At 36.1% G+C, this 20,632-nt stretch overlaps 1 protein-coding gene across 1 annotated transcript in view; it reads left to right on the top strand.

The window, feature by feature from the left end:
* Positions 1 to 13,522, top strand: part of HNF4G (hepatocyte nuclear factor 4, gamma) — a 17,961-nt gene extending 4,439 nt beyond the window's left edge. Inside the window, exons 3-10 of the mRNA XM_008945235.1 lie at positions 1 to 8; positions 3,379 to 3,485; positions 7,095 to 7,250; positions 9,459 to 9,546; positions 11,847 to 11,999; positions 12,186 to 12,422; positions 12,890 to 13,012; positions 13,404 to 13,522. The exon at positions 1 to 8 is cut by the window's left edge and continues 114 nt beyond it. Of these exons, the coding sequence (XP_008943483.1) occupies positions 1 to 8; positions 3,379 to 3,485; positions 7,095 to 7,250; positions 9,459 to 9,546; positions 11,847 to 11,999; positions 12,186 to 12,422; positions 12,890 to 13,012; positions 13,404 to 13,522 (991 nt within the window). The remainder of the gene's footprint in view (positions 9 to 3,378; positions 3,486 to 7,094; positions 7,251 to 9,458; positions 9,547 to 11,846; positions 12,000 to 12,185; positions 12,423 to 12,889; positions 13,013 to 13,403) is intronic.
* The last annotated feature ends 7,110 nt before the right edge of the window (positions 13,523 to 20,632 follow it).

A 20,632-nucleotide genomic window follows, 5' to 3' on the forward strand; every position in this document is an offset into this window, starting at 1 on the left:
AAAAGAAGGTAATGGGGTAATTTATTATTTTAAATAGTTTTAAAATGGAATAAAAATTCTAAAAAAACTCTGACAGAATAATCCAATGGAAACTCTGCTGTAATACCTTCATGATGGAGAAATGCATTTATATTGAGGTGAAATATGTGTCATCTAATTTCCAGGTGGGTAATTAGTTCTAACACTGAGCATTAGCAAATCTATGGGTTTAAAGTGAATTTGCAACTCTTTGAGCCTTGAATCCTGGCACCAAAATTAATTGACTTCTAAATGTTGAGCCATATCCTGGAAAAGTGCAAAGATATTTTTTACCAAATTTGAGTCATAACAACTCTACCTGGAATTTTTTTTCTACCTATTTGTGTAATGACAGTGCCAATTTACTGATTGTTCCCTTAATTTAAAACAGTGTGAAGCTAAGCAGAAAATGGTGATTAGAGCAGTAGTGATAGCTGTTAGTGGAATGTCCACATCAATTAAAAAACCGTCTGATCTCATTAGGGCTTAATATGGGAAGATTATTACTTGTGCATCTCACTGGCAGACATGAAGAAATATGGGTGTCACAGTAATCTGTCAAAGTGAAAGGACCAGGTGACCACAGGAGCAGAGCAATAGGGAGAGGTTTGTTGTATTGGGTTGTCATGGCTGTTGCTTCACTGACAATTATGATGTAGTGGCAAAAGATGTCCTGATCTGGTTCAAGTAAGCACTCAGAACTGGTTTGTCACAAACTTTACTACCTGTTTTGTTTGGAGCATGGTGTATCTGCCTGGGGGCCAGTCTGCGTTGGGAATGCACACTTCTTCTGTACTGTAACTAGGTTATCATATTTTTAGTCTATACACATCTTTCCAAAGTTAAATGAAACTGTTCATACTCTAATATATCTATACTATAGTACTGCTTTGTTAGTGATCAAGTTTTGGTATGAAGCAAAATGGCTTTTCTCCTTGCAGCTGGATGGTGTTTCTCTAAATAGCATTACACTGTGTGTGTATAAAACAGATTTGATAATACATGTGGAACTCCTTGAACCCAGTTTAGCCTTTTGGAATTTGAGCCATTAAAATTAGTAACTTATTTTATATATATTCTGAATCTGATGTGAAGAAAAGAGAAGACCTGTGTGTCCACATCAACCCTAATTTTTTTTCAAAAAGCAGAGCCTCACAGATCTTCAAAACCTGGAATTAATAGTTTAGCTCAGAAGAGACATCTGGAAGTCATTTAGTCCACACCCCCATTAAAAGCAAGGCTGACATCTAGGTTCAGTCAGGTTGCTTGGAACCGTGTCCAGCCAGGATTACAGATCCTGAAAGGGTGATTCCACAGCCTCTCTCAGCAACTTCTTCCAGTGCATGACCACCCTCACTGGGAAGAATTTTTCCTTATAACTAATTGGAATGTGTCTTACTGCAATTAGTGTCCATTTCCTCTTGTCCTTTCACTGCATCTCAGAAAAATCTAGCAGAGAAATAATCACTTCCCTAAAGATGCTAATGGAGTCCAGTTCATGGCTAGCTGACACCATGCTGATGACTTATGTTTATGAAGTGGAGTTATATCCTGCACCAAATTTTTCATCTAATTTACACCATTCTGCCTCCTCTGGTCCTGCTACCTATAAAACTTCCAGTTTTCATTGCACCTGAGCTTTTATACAAGGCTTCCCATTGCTAAAATAATTCAAAATGCTGAATTGTAAATTTCACTGCTTGTGTGTTGTTATATACCTCTTTACACCATCAGGAGAAGTCTCATAGTGTAAGTGTAGCACAGTCTATATGATAGTTTCTCAGCTTGTTTCTGGCAAGTAACTTCTTTCAGGATGAGGGTGAGAAAGGCTTCAGCTGGCAAAAGCTATACAAACCCTCTTTAAACAAATATTCCCTCTTCCCATGGAGTCTCTGTTTAAAGCAATTTTAGCCTGAATTGACAAAAAGGTTTTAGCAAGACTGACAGTCCAGTCTAATAATCCAAAATTATGCCTACACAGGAGAAAATTGAAGTGTTTCCCCATGATTCTTAAAGTGCTCCACCAGTAACTTTCACAAGTGATTGTCAGAATAGCTTACTATTTTTCTAATGCTAGTCAGCACTAACCTTATTTTAATTATCTGTGTAGCACTTAAGCTGCTGAGATTCAGTGTTGCTTTTTTTTTCTCTACATTCTTTTGAAAAAGGTTATATTTTTCGTATCCTGTCTACATGAACATTCAGACCTTTGTGTATAATAATGCACAACATACTTTACTGTGGCCTTGATAAAAGGCCCATCAGTGAGTGTCCTTGGCAAAAGGTACGCCTCTGGAATAAACTATGCGGATTGTTCAGATGAACCCTGCAAACTATTCAGTGTATAGAATATTGTATTTTTTTATTGAAGCCTTTGGTACTACTCCTAAATTCTACAATGCAGATTGTTTCGTACAAAATAGCAGACATCTTTGGAAATAAAGCTGCTGCCCTTAAAAGATGATGAGATTCCTTCTGCAATATAAAGTCTTTGATCAGCACAGGCATTTTTTTTTTTTTTCCCTTTTCTCCTTGGCCTAACCTTGGACATGATCTAGGCTTTAAAATCTGATTGATAGTTTTATTTCTTCTTTTTCCTTCAAGTCAAAAGTAAGCCTTGTTGCTTCATAAGCCTTGCATGTGCTGCTAAGGATTCCTTATCCAAAACTCTTTCAACTGCCTTTTTTTGGACCCTATGAGACAAAACTTACCAGTTTGAAATTTTTTTTTTTTTTTTTTTTTTTTTTTTTTTTTTTTTTTTTTTTTTTTGTTGTACTCAGTTAATGTTCTGTGAACAGGCTAGGAATACAGTGTTGGTAAGGAGGACCATGAGATTTGAGTTTCAAAATTATCTTCCTAGTGGATTAAGTTTGTGGTTCATTCCTGTTTCAGGGTTTCTCACAGGAGAGCAGCAGTAGGGCTTTCAGACTTCCTCTGACAGATATGTTGTCAGTGGTGGTGCTGTACCTCTTGACCTGTTCAGCAATCTGGAGGTGTCCGTTTCTAGCATTTTCATAAATCCTCACTTACAAAATTGGTTAAAATAACCAAACGACAGCATATGTTCATGTTCAAAGAATGAAGGAGGTTTTAATGTAATCAAGACAGCCGCAAAAGTGCTGTAGAAGTCACAAAAGTCACAAAAGTGCATAGTTATTTGTGTGTAGTTTTTCCAGGCAAACAGTATACAGATGAAGGCCATAAACTTGTACTGTTATACTTTTCCAGCACTGAGATCTAAAAGCAAAGGGTCTTTTACGAATCTTCTTAGAATCCTTTTTGATTCTTATCTAGTAAGCTTCTGAAATAATATTGTGTGGCAATGTCTAAAAGTCAATAAATGAGATTATTCTTTTCCAGCTGTACAAAATGAACGGGACAGGATAAGTACAAGAAGAAACACTTTTGATGGCTGCAACATTCCCTCTATTAGTACATTGTCACAAGCTGAGACACTTTCCCGTCAGGTACTGAGATCTAACAAAAATTTATTTTATGACTTCAAGACCATTTTTCTAAAGTTAAATACTTTTCAATTTCTTACTGTATTAACTATAATTACTGAGATTACATTTTTCTGCTTCCAAAGTGCACCCAGCTTCCTCTTCCCAGTGAAAGAATTGGTAATATTAAAACACATTCTTAAATCAAAGTCGACTGAAGATATCCTACTTTGTCTAGGACAATATGTCCTAGGCACCTTTCTTAATAAAGCTTTATGGTTCTTTCTGCTTTTAAATCAGTTGCTGTGTGAGGCAGCTGGTGGCATCTATCTATCCTGGAGGCTGGCTTTCCCATGAAACATTAAGGAAAAAAAAAATTGTCCAAAGCCGTTACATTCAAAGGAGGATGGACATCCATTTCCTTACATTCTTTTGAAACTCCCATTTTTAATATTTTTAGACATGATAAATAAGGCAAACAGAACTGTTCCAACTGCAGAGTCTATTCACATCTCACTTTTAAATTTTGTCTCATCTGAACTTCATTTTCTTTTTTTTTTTTTTTTCCCTATCCAGTCAATTGCTGAATGGAACAGTCTCCAGTCTTTTCTGCACCTCAGATAAATCACGGTCATTGATTCTGCATTCTTGCACCTCTTACTAAATTACTTAGAATTTAACTACTACCTTTATGATTTCATGATGACTGATTTATACATCCCCAAATGTTTTGTAATTTCATCCTTTATCAGCATGTCTCTTAGGGTGGACCTGTCTGTAAAGGACTGTTGCAGGAGGTACTAGGTGGTAGTCTTTAGCATGTCTGTGAATGTTTGTGCAGACTAGATGAACATAATAGACCTTTCTGCTTTTCATACCTGTAGAGTGTGGAAAAATATATCTGTTTTTACCTTTTTACCTCCTTGGTAGTTCTTTGAACTTGCTTTTTTTTTTTTTTTTTTTTTGTGCTACTCTGTTAATCATTTCCAACTGGTGTATGCAATTCAGAAATAAGAGCTGTTTTAAACAGAATCACTCCCTCAGCTTTTCCTGCCACAAAGTTCTTTTCAGATGGTAGTTTCCTGGCCTAAAACACAACCTTGTTTATACACACAAATTTATGCTACTCATTTGATATGTTGTAGTAGGAGAGAATTATTCCTACTGTGCTAGGCCTCAAACATGATGGAAAAGTAAAGTCTTAAAAGTCTGTTTTCCCTTATTCAAATGTATTTGCAAGATGAGTTCAGTCTTGAGAAGAAATTTGGAGGAAGTGATAGTTTCACAACTCATTGCCCAAGTCCTGCAGTGGTGAGATGAAGACGAAGGTGGCATTCATCCCTTTTTAAAATTTCATATTAAAATAGGGAAAATGAATTATTTTGTCCCTGAAGATTCCTTACAGGGGGAAACTATACAAGTACAATTTTCTCCCTACAGACCCAGGAGGGGCTTACAGGATTATGTAAATGTGAAAAGGACATGCTGGACTTGAGTAAAGGCACATGTCTCTGATAGTTCTCAGAACAGCAGGGATATACTGCTATATTGTCATGGTCATCAAGTCTTTAATAGACAGAAACCAAGAGTGGTTTTGTCTTGGTATAAGAAAGACATTTTTTACAGTGAAAACAATAAACCTTGGGAACAACCTTCCCAAGGACATGGTGGAGTCCTCATTACAGGAGGTCTGCAAGATGTGAAAGGACAAGTCACTAGATAATCTTGTCTAGGCTCCCTTTCCCACGCAAGTTCGGATAGGTTGGTAGGTAATTCAGGGTCCCTTTCAGCCTGGGCTAGTCCATGATTCTGTGAAGTGAGGGATTCCCGTGTTGCACCCCAGAAATGAGAGGCAGGTTAAAGCAATAGAGAAATAGAAAGAGGAAGGTTCACAGTTCCATATCTTTTTGAAGCGATGCAACCCTATGTAATTTATAAACATGTAGAGCTTTAATTAACAGATATTAAAAGAAGGACAGTAAAGCTTCGGAGGGACTTTTTACAAGGGCTTGTAGTGATAGGACAAGGGGCAATGGGTTCAGACTAGAAGGGGGTAGATTTAGATTAGAAATTTCACTATGAGGGTGATGAACAGGTTGCCCAGGGAAGCTGTGGATGTTCCGTCACTGGCGGTGTTCAAGACCAGGTTGAATGGGGTGTTGTGTAACCTGGTCAGGTGGGAGTTGTCTCTGCCCATCCTGGGTGGGTTGGAACTAGATGATCTTTAAGGTCCCTTCCAAACCATTCTATGATTCTATGGTATTAATTTCATGAGTCAGTAAGTGTAATGGTTAAACAATCTGCCTGTTCTTCACCTTCTTGAATTAACCTCTAGTTAGTGCATGGTGATACCTTTTTCTGGTAATCTGAGTGCCTCCTGCTATCAGAACACTCTTCTTTCTGTAGCTGCTTTTGAATTACAATCACAGCTCCTTCTCATCTGGAAAAAATGAAAATTTCTTTACTTGATTTCTGCACTGAAGGTTTTCTAGACTGTATCATTCTGGTAGCTCTCACCTGAATGTTATTCAATGGTTTCAACCCTGTTTTGTAGAACAGATGCCAGAAATAGACTCATGTTTACAGTAAGGATTTCACAAATGTTCTGTCTGAAAAGAAATAACACCCTTTATACTAGGATTTTACCACAGAACCCACTGGGCAATTTAACATGGATCTGGGAATGAGGGATCTGGTAGGAGTCAATCTAAACAGCATCCACCTTCCTGAAATTTGTGGGTACATAGTATGGGAGGATCAAACAATGTTTTTTGATATAATCAAACTACAGAATTTCCTGAGTATACTTTCTAATAAAACTAATGGTGAAAGTCAGTTTCATAGGCCTTCTATAGTGGTAGGGTTTTGTTGTTGTGGTGGTGGGATCCTTTTCCTTCTCTTTCTCTTTTCCCTTTTTATTTCACAGAACACTATTCACTGCAGATGGTCTGATGCATACTCATATCCTTTACATTTGCTCTGAAATGTCTCAGGCCTTTGCCTGTGCTGCTGCTTCATTACAAACCATTCTCTTTCAGGCACTAAAACCTCACTGTTTTACCTTCTGAAGTTAATGATATCTGTCTTTTTACTAGATGAACACACTACTCTTTAATCTCTTTTTTGACTCTTAATGTTACTGCATGCCCCTACAAGTTATTTTTTTTTTCTTAAAGAAATTATATACATGTCAGTGCTTTTAAAGGGAATAATAATAAAAAAAAAACAAAAAACAAAACCCAAACCCAAATAAACAAAAAAACCCAAAACAAACAAAAACAACCAACCAACCAAAAAAAAAAAAAACCTCCCCCCTACAAATTATAAGGGCTCTGGTATATTTAAAAATAGTATTTTTTAAAAAGAAGATATTGTGTCCTGATATAAGTAGTGTTATTTTTAGCACACTGCAATTCACAATGATAATAATAAGAAAGAAAAATGTATCATTTATGTGCAGACTACTTGGCTGTATGGTCAAGGAATTTCTCAAGAGTATTGTTTTTATTCAAAACTACACATAATCATTTCTCATGATAACTGATGCTGTTTTTTCTTAAATATGCTGTTAACCAGTGAAAATGCAATTATATGAAATTTAACATTATTCATTTTTTCTCTCACTATGGCCAGATCTCACTCCCCAGTCCTGGTGCTAGCACTGATGTAAATGTTAAGAAAATTGCTGGTATTAGTGATGTCTGTGAATCTATGAAGCAACAACTTTTGGTCCTGGTGGAATGGGCTAAATATATTCCAGGCTTCTGTGAATTACCTCTGGATGACCAGGTATAAGAGGAGATCAAAGAAAGAACTTTAATTATGTCTTGTTATTTCTGTGATATTTAAATGTTATGATTAAACACTGAAATATTTTGTCTGACCAAATAGAGCTGGGTGGTCAACCTACTGTCTTAAAATTATTTAAAGTTTTGAAATCGCACCACCACAAAATCCCCAGAGGAAACTGATAAGGCTCTAGCATGTTAACAAAAAGAAGCAGCAAACCAGTATGTCTTTCAATGGTTTGTGCTTTGTGTATTCTTTTGGAAGCAGAGGACACCAAGCTGCATGCAAGAATGAAAAAAATTTGTTAGAAAAAGACATGCTTTTTCTTCTGACCTTGCAAAGCATTTATTTTGTGTTCACTTTTCATTATAATGTGGTTTCAGACATCATGTTATTTAATTTGAAGCAGATCTTCTCTACTTGCAAAAAATAAAAGCTATTAGAATCTTGAACAGATTTCAAACATACTGATAACAATCCATAGCAAACAAACTTTCATGTATTACAATATTCAAAAATAATATTGTATATAATGGGTGTGGGGGAAAAAGCTTCAAACCTTGAAAATTCTTAAAAGGTTTTTATGATAGAGGTCTGATGTATCATCACATCTGTAGTATATCCTCATATGTCACTGGGTGTCAGGTAAGTTGTACTGGCACACTCTGAACTGGTATCTCCACGTTGTGGTAAGCAGTTCTCCTTCCAGCTGCCTGGACAGGAGGTGAATTCACAGCTAGGTTCTCTTGATTCCATTCACCAGAATCTAATTTAGCTTGAAAATTACCCTCTGAAGAGGAACTGTGTATTTCCTCCTTTTTGCCTCTTCATTCTCTCAGTCTTTAACGAAATCTTTCAAGGAGGGTTAGATCATCCTTGGGTTTGAGACTCAAATGGTGCTCATTCCCTCTTATACTCTTACTCAGGAATATGGAATTGCTTCACTCCCCAAAGCAGGAGCTTAATGATGTCTTTGCAGACCCACAGAATATGATATGTGTGCACAAGCTTATCATACCAGAGTAATTTAAAAATCTGTTAATGTGACAGAAGGAGAATTTTAAATGTTTTGGTTACACAAGGGCCAAAAAAGCAAGCAAAAATATTGATGTTTTTATTGTTAAGATTGCATGAAAGAAAAGAGAAGGGGTCAGATCTCAAAATAGTTCCTATCTGCACTCAAAAAAAAAAAAAATCAGCTTAGAAAGATAGCCTGAAAATACTCTGCAGTGCCTGAAGAGTACATGTTGGGAAATACTCCAGAACCTTCCAGTACCTTAGAAAAACAGTGACAAAGGTATTGGGAGTTATAACAGATGACACCTTTACATTTCTGTTAGCCTCTTTCTAAGGGGCATTGTGCATTGAGTTATAAAATAAACCATCTGGGTTTGAACAAAAAATTCCTGATCTGGGAATTGGCCTGATTTACAGACTATAGGGCAAGCCACATCAGGTAAGTTAACACTGTTGAGAACCTGAAGTTTTAACACATTAAGTATTCCTAGATGCTGTGTACCTTCACATCACTCATGAAGTATTGACTTTGAATTCATATATAAAGAATTCCTTGCCAAGAGAGGAGTTCCTTGAGGAAATAGAAGCCAGCAGTGAAGTTTCAAGCAGACATTAAAACCAAAAGAAAGTGAACAGGTGTTGAAGAGTAAACTAATGACAACAATTTTAAGTGTCTTCCTGGTATGAATCAGGTTTCTTCTTTATTGACAGTCGTGGATATTTTATTATATCTGGCTTTGCTGGGGAAAAAAAGCTTTTTTAATTGTTACATAAATTTTTGGATCAAGGTGAGAAAAATGAAACACTGATGGGATTGAATGTACTCTGACAGTTCATTCCAGCCCATCAGAGTCTTTCATTTCAACTTGAAATTCTATCAAAAACTTTATTAAGGAAATAGACACTGGGAAATAAATGCATGTATTGTATTTATGGAGAAGTATTTTGCAGAGCCATATGTTTAAAATCTAGAGCAAATGCTAGTTTGCACAGAGGGTGACAATGTAGTTATAATGTGCTGTTAGTACAATGTTAAGTTTTTTTACATGACTTTACATTTTATGTTAGAAGTGTAACAGTCTTAAACATGTAGCTATAGCTGAATACACTCACTGTAATATGCATCCTCATTTCTTCTGCCCTTATTGGAACTTCTCTATCTTCTACTAAGTCTACTGTTTTTCTCTTGAGGTTGCCTTGTTAAGAGCACACGCTGGGGAACACCTGTTGCTTGGAGCAGCAAAACGGTCCATGGCATATAAGGACATTTTACTTTTAGGTAAATGTGGGGTTTGTGGGTTTGTTTTAATTAATAACGTTGATGTTATAGCACATTAGCAACCATGGGATCACTGAAGTGGGACAACTGTTCTGGCACCGCCAATGTATCGAAAGCAATTCATTCTGTGAATGCCAAACAGCTATTAATGACATAATGTCACATGCCCTGTTCCAGCAAAAGCAAGTGGACAGTTTCCTGTGAGGTAATAGAGCTAAAGGTTTATTGGGTACCAGAAACAACAACTTAAGGGAGGTGCTGGCAGATTGTCTCCTTACATACATACATGACAGTTTCTGGAAGATATTCCCAATTAAATGTTTTTTACATTTCTTTTGATAGTTGCATGGTTTTGTTTTAGGTAGTCCTGCAAAGAGCAAGGAGTTGGACTCAATCCTTATGGGTCCTTTCCAATTTGAGGTATTCTATTAATTGTATGATTTTCATTTTTTTTTTTTATCCTTTCTGCACTTTTGTCCCCCCCCAAAAAAAACAGAACAAATCAACAACAACAAAATAAACTATAAAACCCCCTTTGCTTAAGAGAGGAGCAGCCAACTTGTGGCCCATGGCCCATCTTCAGACCTCATTAAAACCATTTATCTGGAGCTGTCTCAAGAACCCTTCAGAGACAGTCAGAGAAGACCCTAAACACTAGAAAATTGGATAGCCTGTTCCTGGCAACTTGCTTTCCCAAGAGACCTCTCCCTGCTGCCTTGGCAGTCACCATGTGGTTACGCTGTAGACATGCCTGGTGTGTACTGCCATGTGGGAGATGGGTGCATTCATGGCATGATGAGGAGTCATGCCTACGTAATCGTATTCTCGGTTACTAGAAATGCATCTTTCATTGGGTTATACAAGGAGAACATGGCTTCTAGGCAAGGCAACATTGCCATGTGGTGGAAGCACATCCTCCTTTCATTCACACAACAGAGAGGCACAGTAATACAATGAGATGTGTGCCTGTGTGTATAGTGATGCAGCAAGGCATTTGTTAGCATTGTTTGGCAAAGTACTCTGCCAGTCTGAAGTGCACCCTGCCAAAAATGGTCTCATTAAACACTTGCAACACTTGGGCTGTTTTCTGAGAAAGTGTGTAGGTCTCCTGGACAGGATTTTTGATGTGAGGCAAGACCATGCCAAATCTGGACTCAAACTAGTTTCTTCACTTGCTACTGTGGTATGAAGTTTTCCATTCTTGTTCTCTTTCCTCTTGAATTTATTGTTACACATATCATAACATTTAAAGGACAAGAAGGGCCTGTTCTGGGGATATTATTCTCATCAGCAATCCCTTCAAGTTAAAAGCTACACAAATTACTTTCTTAACTTAGTTGTTTATCTAGATACAGTTTTAGTGACAAAACTAACATAAATAAAAGGAAATATTTGAAGTTTTATTGGGTTTTATAGGAAAATAATGATAAAATGACAAGCAGAAAATCATAGTCAGTGTCACCAGCATCAGCATATATACCAAAAGAAGAAATAATTTGAGGCTTCAAGGCTTATTTCTGACACTTGGACATAGATATCTGTAAAGTTTAAGAGTCATTTTGGCATGGATCTCTTGTGATACCATCATTAGCTTTTCTTTAAAAAGCTGCCTGATGGCTTGGATGCTGTGTGGCTTTTCCAGTGTTCTCACCACTCATAAGCGGTGAGATGTTTCTGAACACAATTTGAAAAAGACTGCCATGATGGAGACTTCTCCAAAATGGAAATGTGAAAGTAAAAGAGCAGGGAAAGTTCATTCCTTACCAAAATTTTTGTGATGCTTCTAAATTTTATTAGGAGTAACAGAAGGATTTGTTAGAAAAAGCAGCATTCCTGGTGTCTCTTCTGGAAGAAGTCTTCTTTGTCCATTGACAAATCCTGATCATTCAACTTGGCATGTAATATTTTAGTGGGGAAAGATGAGATTTTAAGATAAGTTTACCATGATACTTATGTAATTATGTACTATTATATTTACGTATTATTTATGTATTACGTAAAAAGAAAGGTCTACTTGCTCCATACTTCTGCATTCAAATATGGACCTCAGTCCTGTGGACTAATTAATTGTACATGTTGGCATATTGACATGGACAGATTATTTACTGTGTGACAGCTCTGTTTTGGATGTATACTTTGTTTGCAAAGAGTGTTTTATATGATACAAAGGAGAGTTACTGCTTAGAAAAATGGTAATTTGATTAAGCGAAGTGAAATGTGCTTTTGAAAATGGGCTTCATCTAGTGTGTTGCACCAAAGTCTTTGTGTCAATCCACATGTCGTTGTTCTTTCTCTCTAAGGCAACAATTACATAATCCATCGCAACAGCGCTGAAGTAGAAATCAGCCGAGTGGCAAATCGGATCCTAGACGAATTAGTTCGACCCTTCCAGGAAATTCAAATAGATGACAATGAATACGCTTGCTTGAAAGCAATTGTGTTTTTTGATCCAGGTACTTTTTTGAAAATATATCTCAGAATTATTTTACACATGATTATACTGAAAGTAATTTTTGTTAATGTAGCATCTGCTCATGTTGTCTAGCTGGATGGAAGAGAATAAAATGGAAAAAAAAAAAGTGAGATGCATCTCCCAAATAATAATCTGCTTTGACTTCAAGTTTTTGTCATTTTTTAAGATGCAAAAGGCCTGAGTAATCCGATGAAGATTAAAAACATGCGTTTCCAAGTGCAAATCAGTTTAGAGGATTATATTAATGACCGTCAGTATGACTCCCGAGGAAGATTTGGAGAACTTTTACTTCTACTGCCTACACTCCAGAGCATCACTTGGCAAATGATCGAGCAAATACAGTTAGTTAAACTATTTGGTATTGTTAAAATTGACAGTTTGCTTCAGGAAATGTTACTGGGAGGTAAGCTAATAAATTTTTAAATTTACCATGTTGTATTATCTTGAACTTAGCATGCTGGGATGCTGAAGTAATCATGATGTAAGAAAGGAGTTTGACCACTGCCTTACTGAATGAGCTCTGAGTCATATGATTGTTAGCTGAAACCTTGTTGTCTTGGCTGCTCCTCTTGTTAACTCAGTCCGACAACCTCAGATTGTGCTGTGTGCTTCTCAAGTCACGGCTGGGTGTCATAAACTCCCTAGGCAGGTGGAGGAATCCATACATGTATTTCATTAAATCTACTGTCAAAACAGTGAAAATAAACGTAGTACTTAATATAGTTGAAGTCTGGTTAAATTCCTTAATGAATATGCAGAGGCAATTATTCAAATTGCCATTCAAAATATGTGCTCAATAGAAATGTGTCACTGGCAGCAACATGCTGTTTTGAACTGATATATAAAAAATAACTCATGTTATTTTTGCAGGTACTTCTAATGATGCCAGTCATCTGCATCATCCAGTACATCCTCACATAGCCCAAGATCCATTAACTGGTCAAACTATCCTCATAAGTTCAATGTCTGCTCCTGTACATACAGAACAGATTTGTAAGTAGCTGCAAGTTAGTTTTCTGTCATAATATTTCACTGTCTTATTTTAAAATATTAAATAGAATTGTGGCCTGTTAGTGTTCACAGAGTTACTTAATCAACATTCTTACATTAAAGTAACTGTGAGTTAAAGATGTGTGTGTATAAACAGGGTTAAGTAAGAGACTTTGATCTGAATTTATTCAAATTCTGAAAATTCAACACCATGCTGATATATCATTTTCACATGCGCAATTTTTAGTAAACTAAAAAGTCAAGTAATTATAATATCCTATTTCCCTAGCATGACAAATGTAACATAACTTCCTTTCAGTGCCGCAGTGTATATATGTGTATGCAGAGAGGCCAGAATATAAAAATACTTAATTCTTTCTATATTCTTTTTCAGCAACTCCAGAAACTCCATTACCTTCCCCTCCTCAAGGCTCTGGGCAAGAATACAAAATGTCTACAAATCAGGCTTCAGTCATTGCACAACAATCTATTTTGAAACAAAAAACACTGTGATAATGTTTCTGTCTCTTGACCTTCTTTCCCTCCCTCCTTTCCTTCCTCCCTTCCTTCCTTCCTTCCTTGCACATTTAAAATCTCAGGATGGTAAAGGAAACTATCTCCTCAGCAGACACTACTGTGGGTGTTTCTTAAAACACGTAAGGATTTGGAAAGTAATACTTACAGTTCTGACTGCTATGTACAGCAATAACTGTGCACAGTACAGTCTGACAAATATGTATATAGGTTGATAGTATTTTCAGATCTGTTAACTGCAGAGATTAACTTTTTATTTCCTATTTTAGTTGTTGTCTTAATATTATTGTTTTAGACGTGTATATACTTTTTTCCTTGTGACAGAACTGGTTAGTGCTTGCTTAGCTGTGAATTGTAGACATGGAAAAGCAGCTTAATCAGACAGAAGCCAAGATTCCATAAATAGTAAAACACTAAAAAAAAAAAAAAATCCAACAGTAAAACCAAATAAAGCACATACATTAAACAAAAATGAGAAAATACTTCATGGAAAGTTATACCAAAGTCATGTTACAAAAAAATCTTGATTTGAACAAGCTATATCTTTCAAGTAAAATTTCATCAAAAGATTTGAATCCTCCCTGCTTACCTATTTGTATGAGTCAGAGGGCCTGTCATGAGCAGTTTGAGGACTTTTAAAAATCTGTGTACACAGTAATGTCCGTATCAGTCAATTGGACTGATAAGCCATGGGTGCTAAAATGTATATTGCCAAATAGTTAGAACAAGGACTGGTATGTTTTTTGGTTAGGACTAATACTTTCCCAAACAATTTCTGGGTAAACTTTGGGAATTAGGCCAGTCTGGGGACACTTTTTACCAGCTGCTTTGGATATGGCTACCTCTTTCTAGGGGCACAGAGAGCACAACTAGGAATATGGCTGGACCATGTCACTTGACCTCAGGGCCGGACTATAGACTTTGTACTGTTTGATTTACTAGTGTAAATGTAGCCATTGTGTTTATTTTCCTAACTGTCTGCTGAATGAGTGTTTCAGCAATCACTCTAAACTTCACCCACAGAGAAGCTGTAGCTATGTGGTGGCTCTTTGTCTGGAGAGATATGGCTTATTTACTCAAGCAGCAAATGTCTCTGAGTTCAGCTCCAGATGTTCCTGATTTGAGCCATGGTATTTCAAGCGAGAAGACAGCCAGCATGCAAATACTTGTCCTACAGATTTTTAAGTTTTCAGAAGCTTAGGTTGGATTGATTTACTGTGATGATCCCCCTTCTCCTTGTCTTCTTCCCCTTCCTCTCTGAGGGGGAACTAATGGTGACTAAGTTTTGTGTCTAGAGTAATGCATCTGGCTCAGGACCCTCTGTGGATTTGCACAAAGTGGACTTTGTGACACATACTCAGGCATATATTCATTCAGTTACAATTTGTGAAAATAATCTATTATGATATATAAAGTGTTCTGCTGTTCATACAATACTGACATCACAAGAAAATCACCACTTCACACATTGTGTTTATTCCAGAGAGCAGTGATTTTCCTTTAGTACTTTAAAGTAGACTTTCTTCCCAGAAGTTATGTAAGACAGAAAAAGAGAAGAAAGAGAGAATAAATTTTTTTTTTTTTTTTTTTCAGTTTGCAAAAAGAAAGCATACTGGAGTCAGAAATTCTGCAAGGTGGGATGCTGATCAGCCTGAACCAGACTCTTGCATTAATCACAGCATCCAAAGATGATATAGATAAACCTTTGGCTGTTAAAAGTTGCTCAGACAATCTGATAGGATTGTTCATATAAATTTTTTTGCAAGCAGGAAATGCAATACAGTGAATGCTGAGCTGACCTTAGCATTCAAAAAGCTTTAATAAGAATACACTTACCACCAGGTAGATGCTGTGCTTCTTACACTATTTTAAAGTAGTTGCTTTTGTGAAGTCTGCTGACAGTAACTCTTAGTGTTTACCTTTTGCTTTTTAGGGTGTTTTTCTTTTTGCTGGTTACTGGTGGTTTTTTGTTTGTTTGTTTATTTTTTCTGTTTTGGTTTGGTTTGGTTTTTTTATCAACACATTGCTCTTCTTAACAAGTGCCTTTTACTAAGAGTTTTTTGACAGAATAAAGTACTGAAGTTTTGCAGCTTTGGAGAATTTGGACTGTGCTGTTTTTACAGGCTGGCCATCAATGCTTTGTGAGCAAACACAAAAGTAGAGAATGAGTGACAGATACTGAGCAGCCCAAAATTTGACTGATGGAGGTCACTTTTGTGTACTTGGCATGGTAACAGTGTTGAGCTCAAGTTGGATCTGCATGACTTTATAGGGTCAGATTAATTGAGTCAGTTGCATAAACATGGTAGTATTGGTCTGACTGAAAACATTTATCTGGAAATAAAAAATAATCTCCAAGTTGGCCACCCTTGCCTTATATAAGCAATGTGCATAATGGCTACATAGGTTTAATTTTCACACTGTACTTTAGATATCAGGTGTATAATAAAATGTTTTCACACACTGCCAAAACATACTGGATGAAAAACATACTTTGGTACTTTATCTGACAAAAAGTTATGTATTTTGTATGATAGATTACATTTTTGAATAAGAAGAACACCACTGTAATTTATTTGGAAAAGCTGATTTATTTTATAAATGTAACATTATTTTTGTAAACTCAATTATGAAAAATCAGAGATTATTAGCTTTGTTAAATATTAAATTATAATAAGATGTAACTTTGTATGTTTGAACCCTCATACTGAGTTTTTGTTTTGAGCATTTTGAATTGAAGTTTCTGCTGGAAATATTTCAAATGGACTATTTTTCATCAGAGCACAATAAAGAAAAATAAGTGATCCAAAAAATATATTTGCCTTTGGTAACTTTGTTCACTATTTACAAAATCAATTATAATGCTGTATATTGTTTATGTTATGAATAAGTATGAAACTGCATTCATATGTATGAATTCACAGCATCACAGAATGGCTGAGGTTGGAAGGGACCTCTGGAGGGCATCTTATCCAACACCCCTGTTCAAGCAGGATATTGAAATCATATGAAAGAATATGATGGTGACATTTCAGTTGATTCTACTATAACATGACAAATTATTACATAGCTATGGTTTTCAATTTTTAGTTATGACTCAGAAAAGAGTAGAAGAACATGCTTAATTTCATCTGTGTTTAAAATGAAGCATAGGTTCAACAGCCTATTTTTTTTTCTTGACGGGGATAATTTAACAAATTACTACCTTTCGTTGCTCTAGCACATTGTTATTTAGGCTGATTTAGTTGCAACTAAGCAGTTATTTATTTTATAGACAAAGACTTTGAAAACATCAGAAAAGACTCTTTAAGATTTTTTTTTAGACAACTACTATCTCATCAGCCTTTGAAAGTACATTTAGTTGTATATCTCCTTTGAGTAGATTTCAAACAGAGGTAGTTTGGGTTTTTTTTGTTATCGGCTGGTGGTAATAACACAATAAAGTGGGCAGTTAGCTTTTGCTCACATGCTCTACTCTGAAATGCAGAGCTACAGGGCAAAGCTGCTATGGAAGGAAGAAGGGAATCCACTTCTGAATGCTGGGGACCTTTTTGTCTCTCTGAGGAACTTGTGACTGTGGCTGATTACCCTAGATGAAAGATTTCTCTTGCGCTTATTTGTAAATGCTGACTTGAGTGAAGGAATTTTATTATTTTAAGGAACCAGAGTTTCTTTTCAACCCACAATGGCAAAAATGTGGGAAACCTCCTACACCTTCAATGCCATGAAGTGCTGACCAATTCTTCAAGGATTTCCATAGATCAACTTTACAAACAGCTCAAAGAAGTGAATCAGGAGTGTATATTTTACAGAAGGAGATAGATGTATTAACTTTCCGTTCTAATCACTGTATAAAATTTCTCTGAACTAACAAATTCTGAATGTGAGTGAAGGTATTCACTGAACTCCAGGAACCTTCTGTGACAGAAAATGTAGCATTCTCAGAATGTAAGAAACCCAGTTATAGCTCTTGGTTAATATTTGTGTACATGGCAGTTCAGTTTTCACCTCAAAGATGTCTCTCCGTCTGTGACTGAATAAAATTTTTTATATCTTTCCCACTATTTCTAGTTGTGCACCTGCAATATTTGTGTTATTTATGCTAAAGTATACAGGAAGCTAATATCTAGTGCCACATTTTACTGAAAGTATTTAAAAAATCTTCTGTATTTGTTTGCAAATGTCTGCATTTCTCATACTGCCTCTGATGCAGGGCCAGTAGCTTTCTTCTTTCCCCTTATTCTCCCTAGGAAAAAAGAAGAAATGAAAAAAACATTATTTACCATGAAATTTCAAGTCAGTATGTTAACAATGCAATCGTGTTTCCTTCTTTTCTGTGTTTTTTGTAATATAAAGGGAAAAATAACTTTGTTGTCATCAAGGCTGCCATCAGGCACTGCTTCGTTCTGATTCCTTATTGTCTTGTGACATATCCAAACATTTTCATTTTACTGAAAAGTCTACATGTAAATAAAAAGCCCTTTATGAAGGAAAGATCTAAGCTTGATTAACAGAAAATCCAGTGACGGCTCCAATGATTTTGGGCCTGACACCACTCTTTCCTTCCGCACAGCACATCCAGTGATGTTGAACATGGTGAGAGGTGCTACACGGGTGAGCAGCAGGTGTCGAGCACCCAGCTGGTGCTGCGGTGCCAGCAGAAAAGCTGCTCGCAAAGCGATCATGGTAGGAGCTAATCCATTATGCTAAATCATGCTTTATTTCATACTTCTCACAGGCCAACTGAGATGAGGTAAAAACTTGGTCAAATTTTAGTTTTTTACATACAAGGTTTCAATTTGATACAACTTTGGAGGAAAAATAAACGCACTGGAACTGTTGGTGTTCTCATCCATCCCCCTCACATCAACCAACTGATGTGCAGCGTGCTTGTGTTACCTATTAGAATGGCACATATTTCCTGTCTTTCTGAAATAAAACAACAAAATTGATTGGGTTACAACTGCTAAAAGTATGCCACATGAATAGAAACAGTTTTAAGATCATATAAAACTTTCATTTTTAGTCTATGCATTTTTCTGCTTAAATGAAGTGATGCAGTTTACATTAAATTTTGATCAGCAAGCAGTTTTTTTTCTGTTACCCTGTTACTCAGGGTTTTTTTTCTGACTCCCCTCACAATTTAATGGATTTTCATGAATATGACTGCCTAACAAAACATCTCATTTTTCAGATGCCTGCCTTTTGTAATTTAAATAATGCAAGCATATGAACATACAGATTTTGCATTAAAAGGCAAAGGTAATCTCACCAAAAGAGTTTATTCAATATATTTCCAACATAATCTATTTCAAGATATAATTAAGATTACCACTACCCAAGACTAATTTACTGTGATTTCCAAAAAGTGGAACAAATAGCATTTGCAATAGATTACAAGCATTTTCCATATAAAATTTTTCATTGTCATATTAGATTTTTTAATGAGCATTAGCTTTGATCAGAAATGTAATACAATGGAACAATATTTTAAAATATGAAGACAGATGCATTATAAAATAACAAACTTTATATAGTTAATTAATGCACTGAGAAGTACACTTTTATTTTGCAACATGACCGTTACTATCAATTTTTTATCTCCACAGCAAAAATCACAATTTAACTGTAGCATGATCTGTCCTCTTTTAGTGCAGGACTTTTTTGCAAGTTGATTAAAATTGCATTCCATCCCTGTGACACTGTGCATCTTCAGAGAATGACAGCCTGAGGTGCTGCTCATTAATCAACAAATAATTTGAAAATTAAAATAGGGATGGAGTCTTTCTGGAGGGCAGGAGAGGAAGCCGCATCTCCATGATGATGAGTAAGGTACTGCTGGAACTTTCAGCTTTTGACTTACAGAAGGAAACATCTGCTTAAGAAAAAAAAATTCACTTTGAAGATAGGGATAATAGTGGGGGGAAAAAAAAACTTAAAAAAATAAAGTGTTAGTCTCAAGGGTACCCAGTTAGAGAGGTTAGATTCAAGAAAGCTTGATGAGCGTAGAAAGGCAGTCAGACACAGCACTACTGCCTTTTGCAACGCCTCAGCTTCGGAAGGTATATGAGTATGTGAAAATGAATCTTTCCTTTGTCACGGTCAGAGCAAGCTTCAAGGCATCATGCTTAACAGAGAACCTTCTCAAATAATGAAATTTACATGCAGAAAAATCAGAAGGAATATTATTTTAATTTGCAAATAATTCAGTTTATTGATTTTTTTTTTTTTTTTTTTTGTGTGCAAGTCAATCTTCCTGGTATTTTCAGTGCTCGTTTCATATTTTCAATGTTTGGAATTTACCATGCTATGTCAGATGTCATCTTTGTGTTCTGCCTGGTGAGCAGGGGGAGTGGAGGTGTTGAATGAAGACCCAAAAAGGCCAAAAAAAGGCCCCAAAAAATGCCAAAGCAGTGAGAACTCTCAGACCCAAAGAATACACCTCCATCAGTGTGTTAAATACACTCATGGGATCTACTTCAAATAAAGCTTATTAATGGAACTATTTGCTAAAATTACTGTCTTCAGCCCCAATAATATCAGCCCTAATAATATATTTGCTGGTGATAAATGCCCTTTAGTGTAATAATTATAAATTGCATTTCTCTGTCCTTTCTCTCATCTGAATCTTATGTTTCTCAGAGTAAGGATCCTTATTTATTTACGGTTTAATTTATATTGAATCCTGTTCCTAAGAATCCTTGAACCTATCAAGCTTACAGCATTTGTGTTGTCACACTCCTAGCCCCATTTTATGTGAGCTCAGACTGAGTTTCCTGGGAAAAAAAAAGCACCTACTAGAGTAACTCAAAAGGACAAGAGAAAACAGCAGCAGATTCAGAAGGATGCAGAGTATCCCGTCATTTTTGTTACTCACTGCTGTTGAGCTCACTACCTACTGTTTATGACCTCTGCACATGTTAGCAATTGCATGGTAGTTCCTTATATCACAGGAAGATATATGGTGACACTAAGGTCTATATGCTGCCACTCATTTTTTCTATTCAGTCTACATCTGGACAGTTACAGAGAATGTCTGAAAGGATGCAAACAGCACAATTATTTAATCCCATTCTTTTGTTCAAAAAA

This window comes from Merops nubicus, unplaced genomic scaffold (assembly GCF_000691845.1).
Source record: "Merops nubicus isolate BGI_N331 unplaced genomic scaffold, ASM69184v1 scaffold20258, whole genome shotgun sequence".
Lineage (NCBI taxonomy): Eukaryota > Metazoa > Chordata > Aves > Coraciiformes > Meropidae > Merops > Merops nubicus.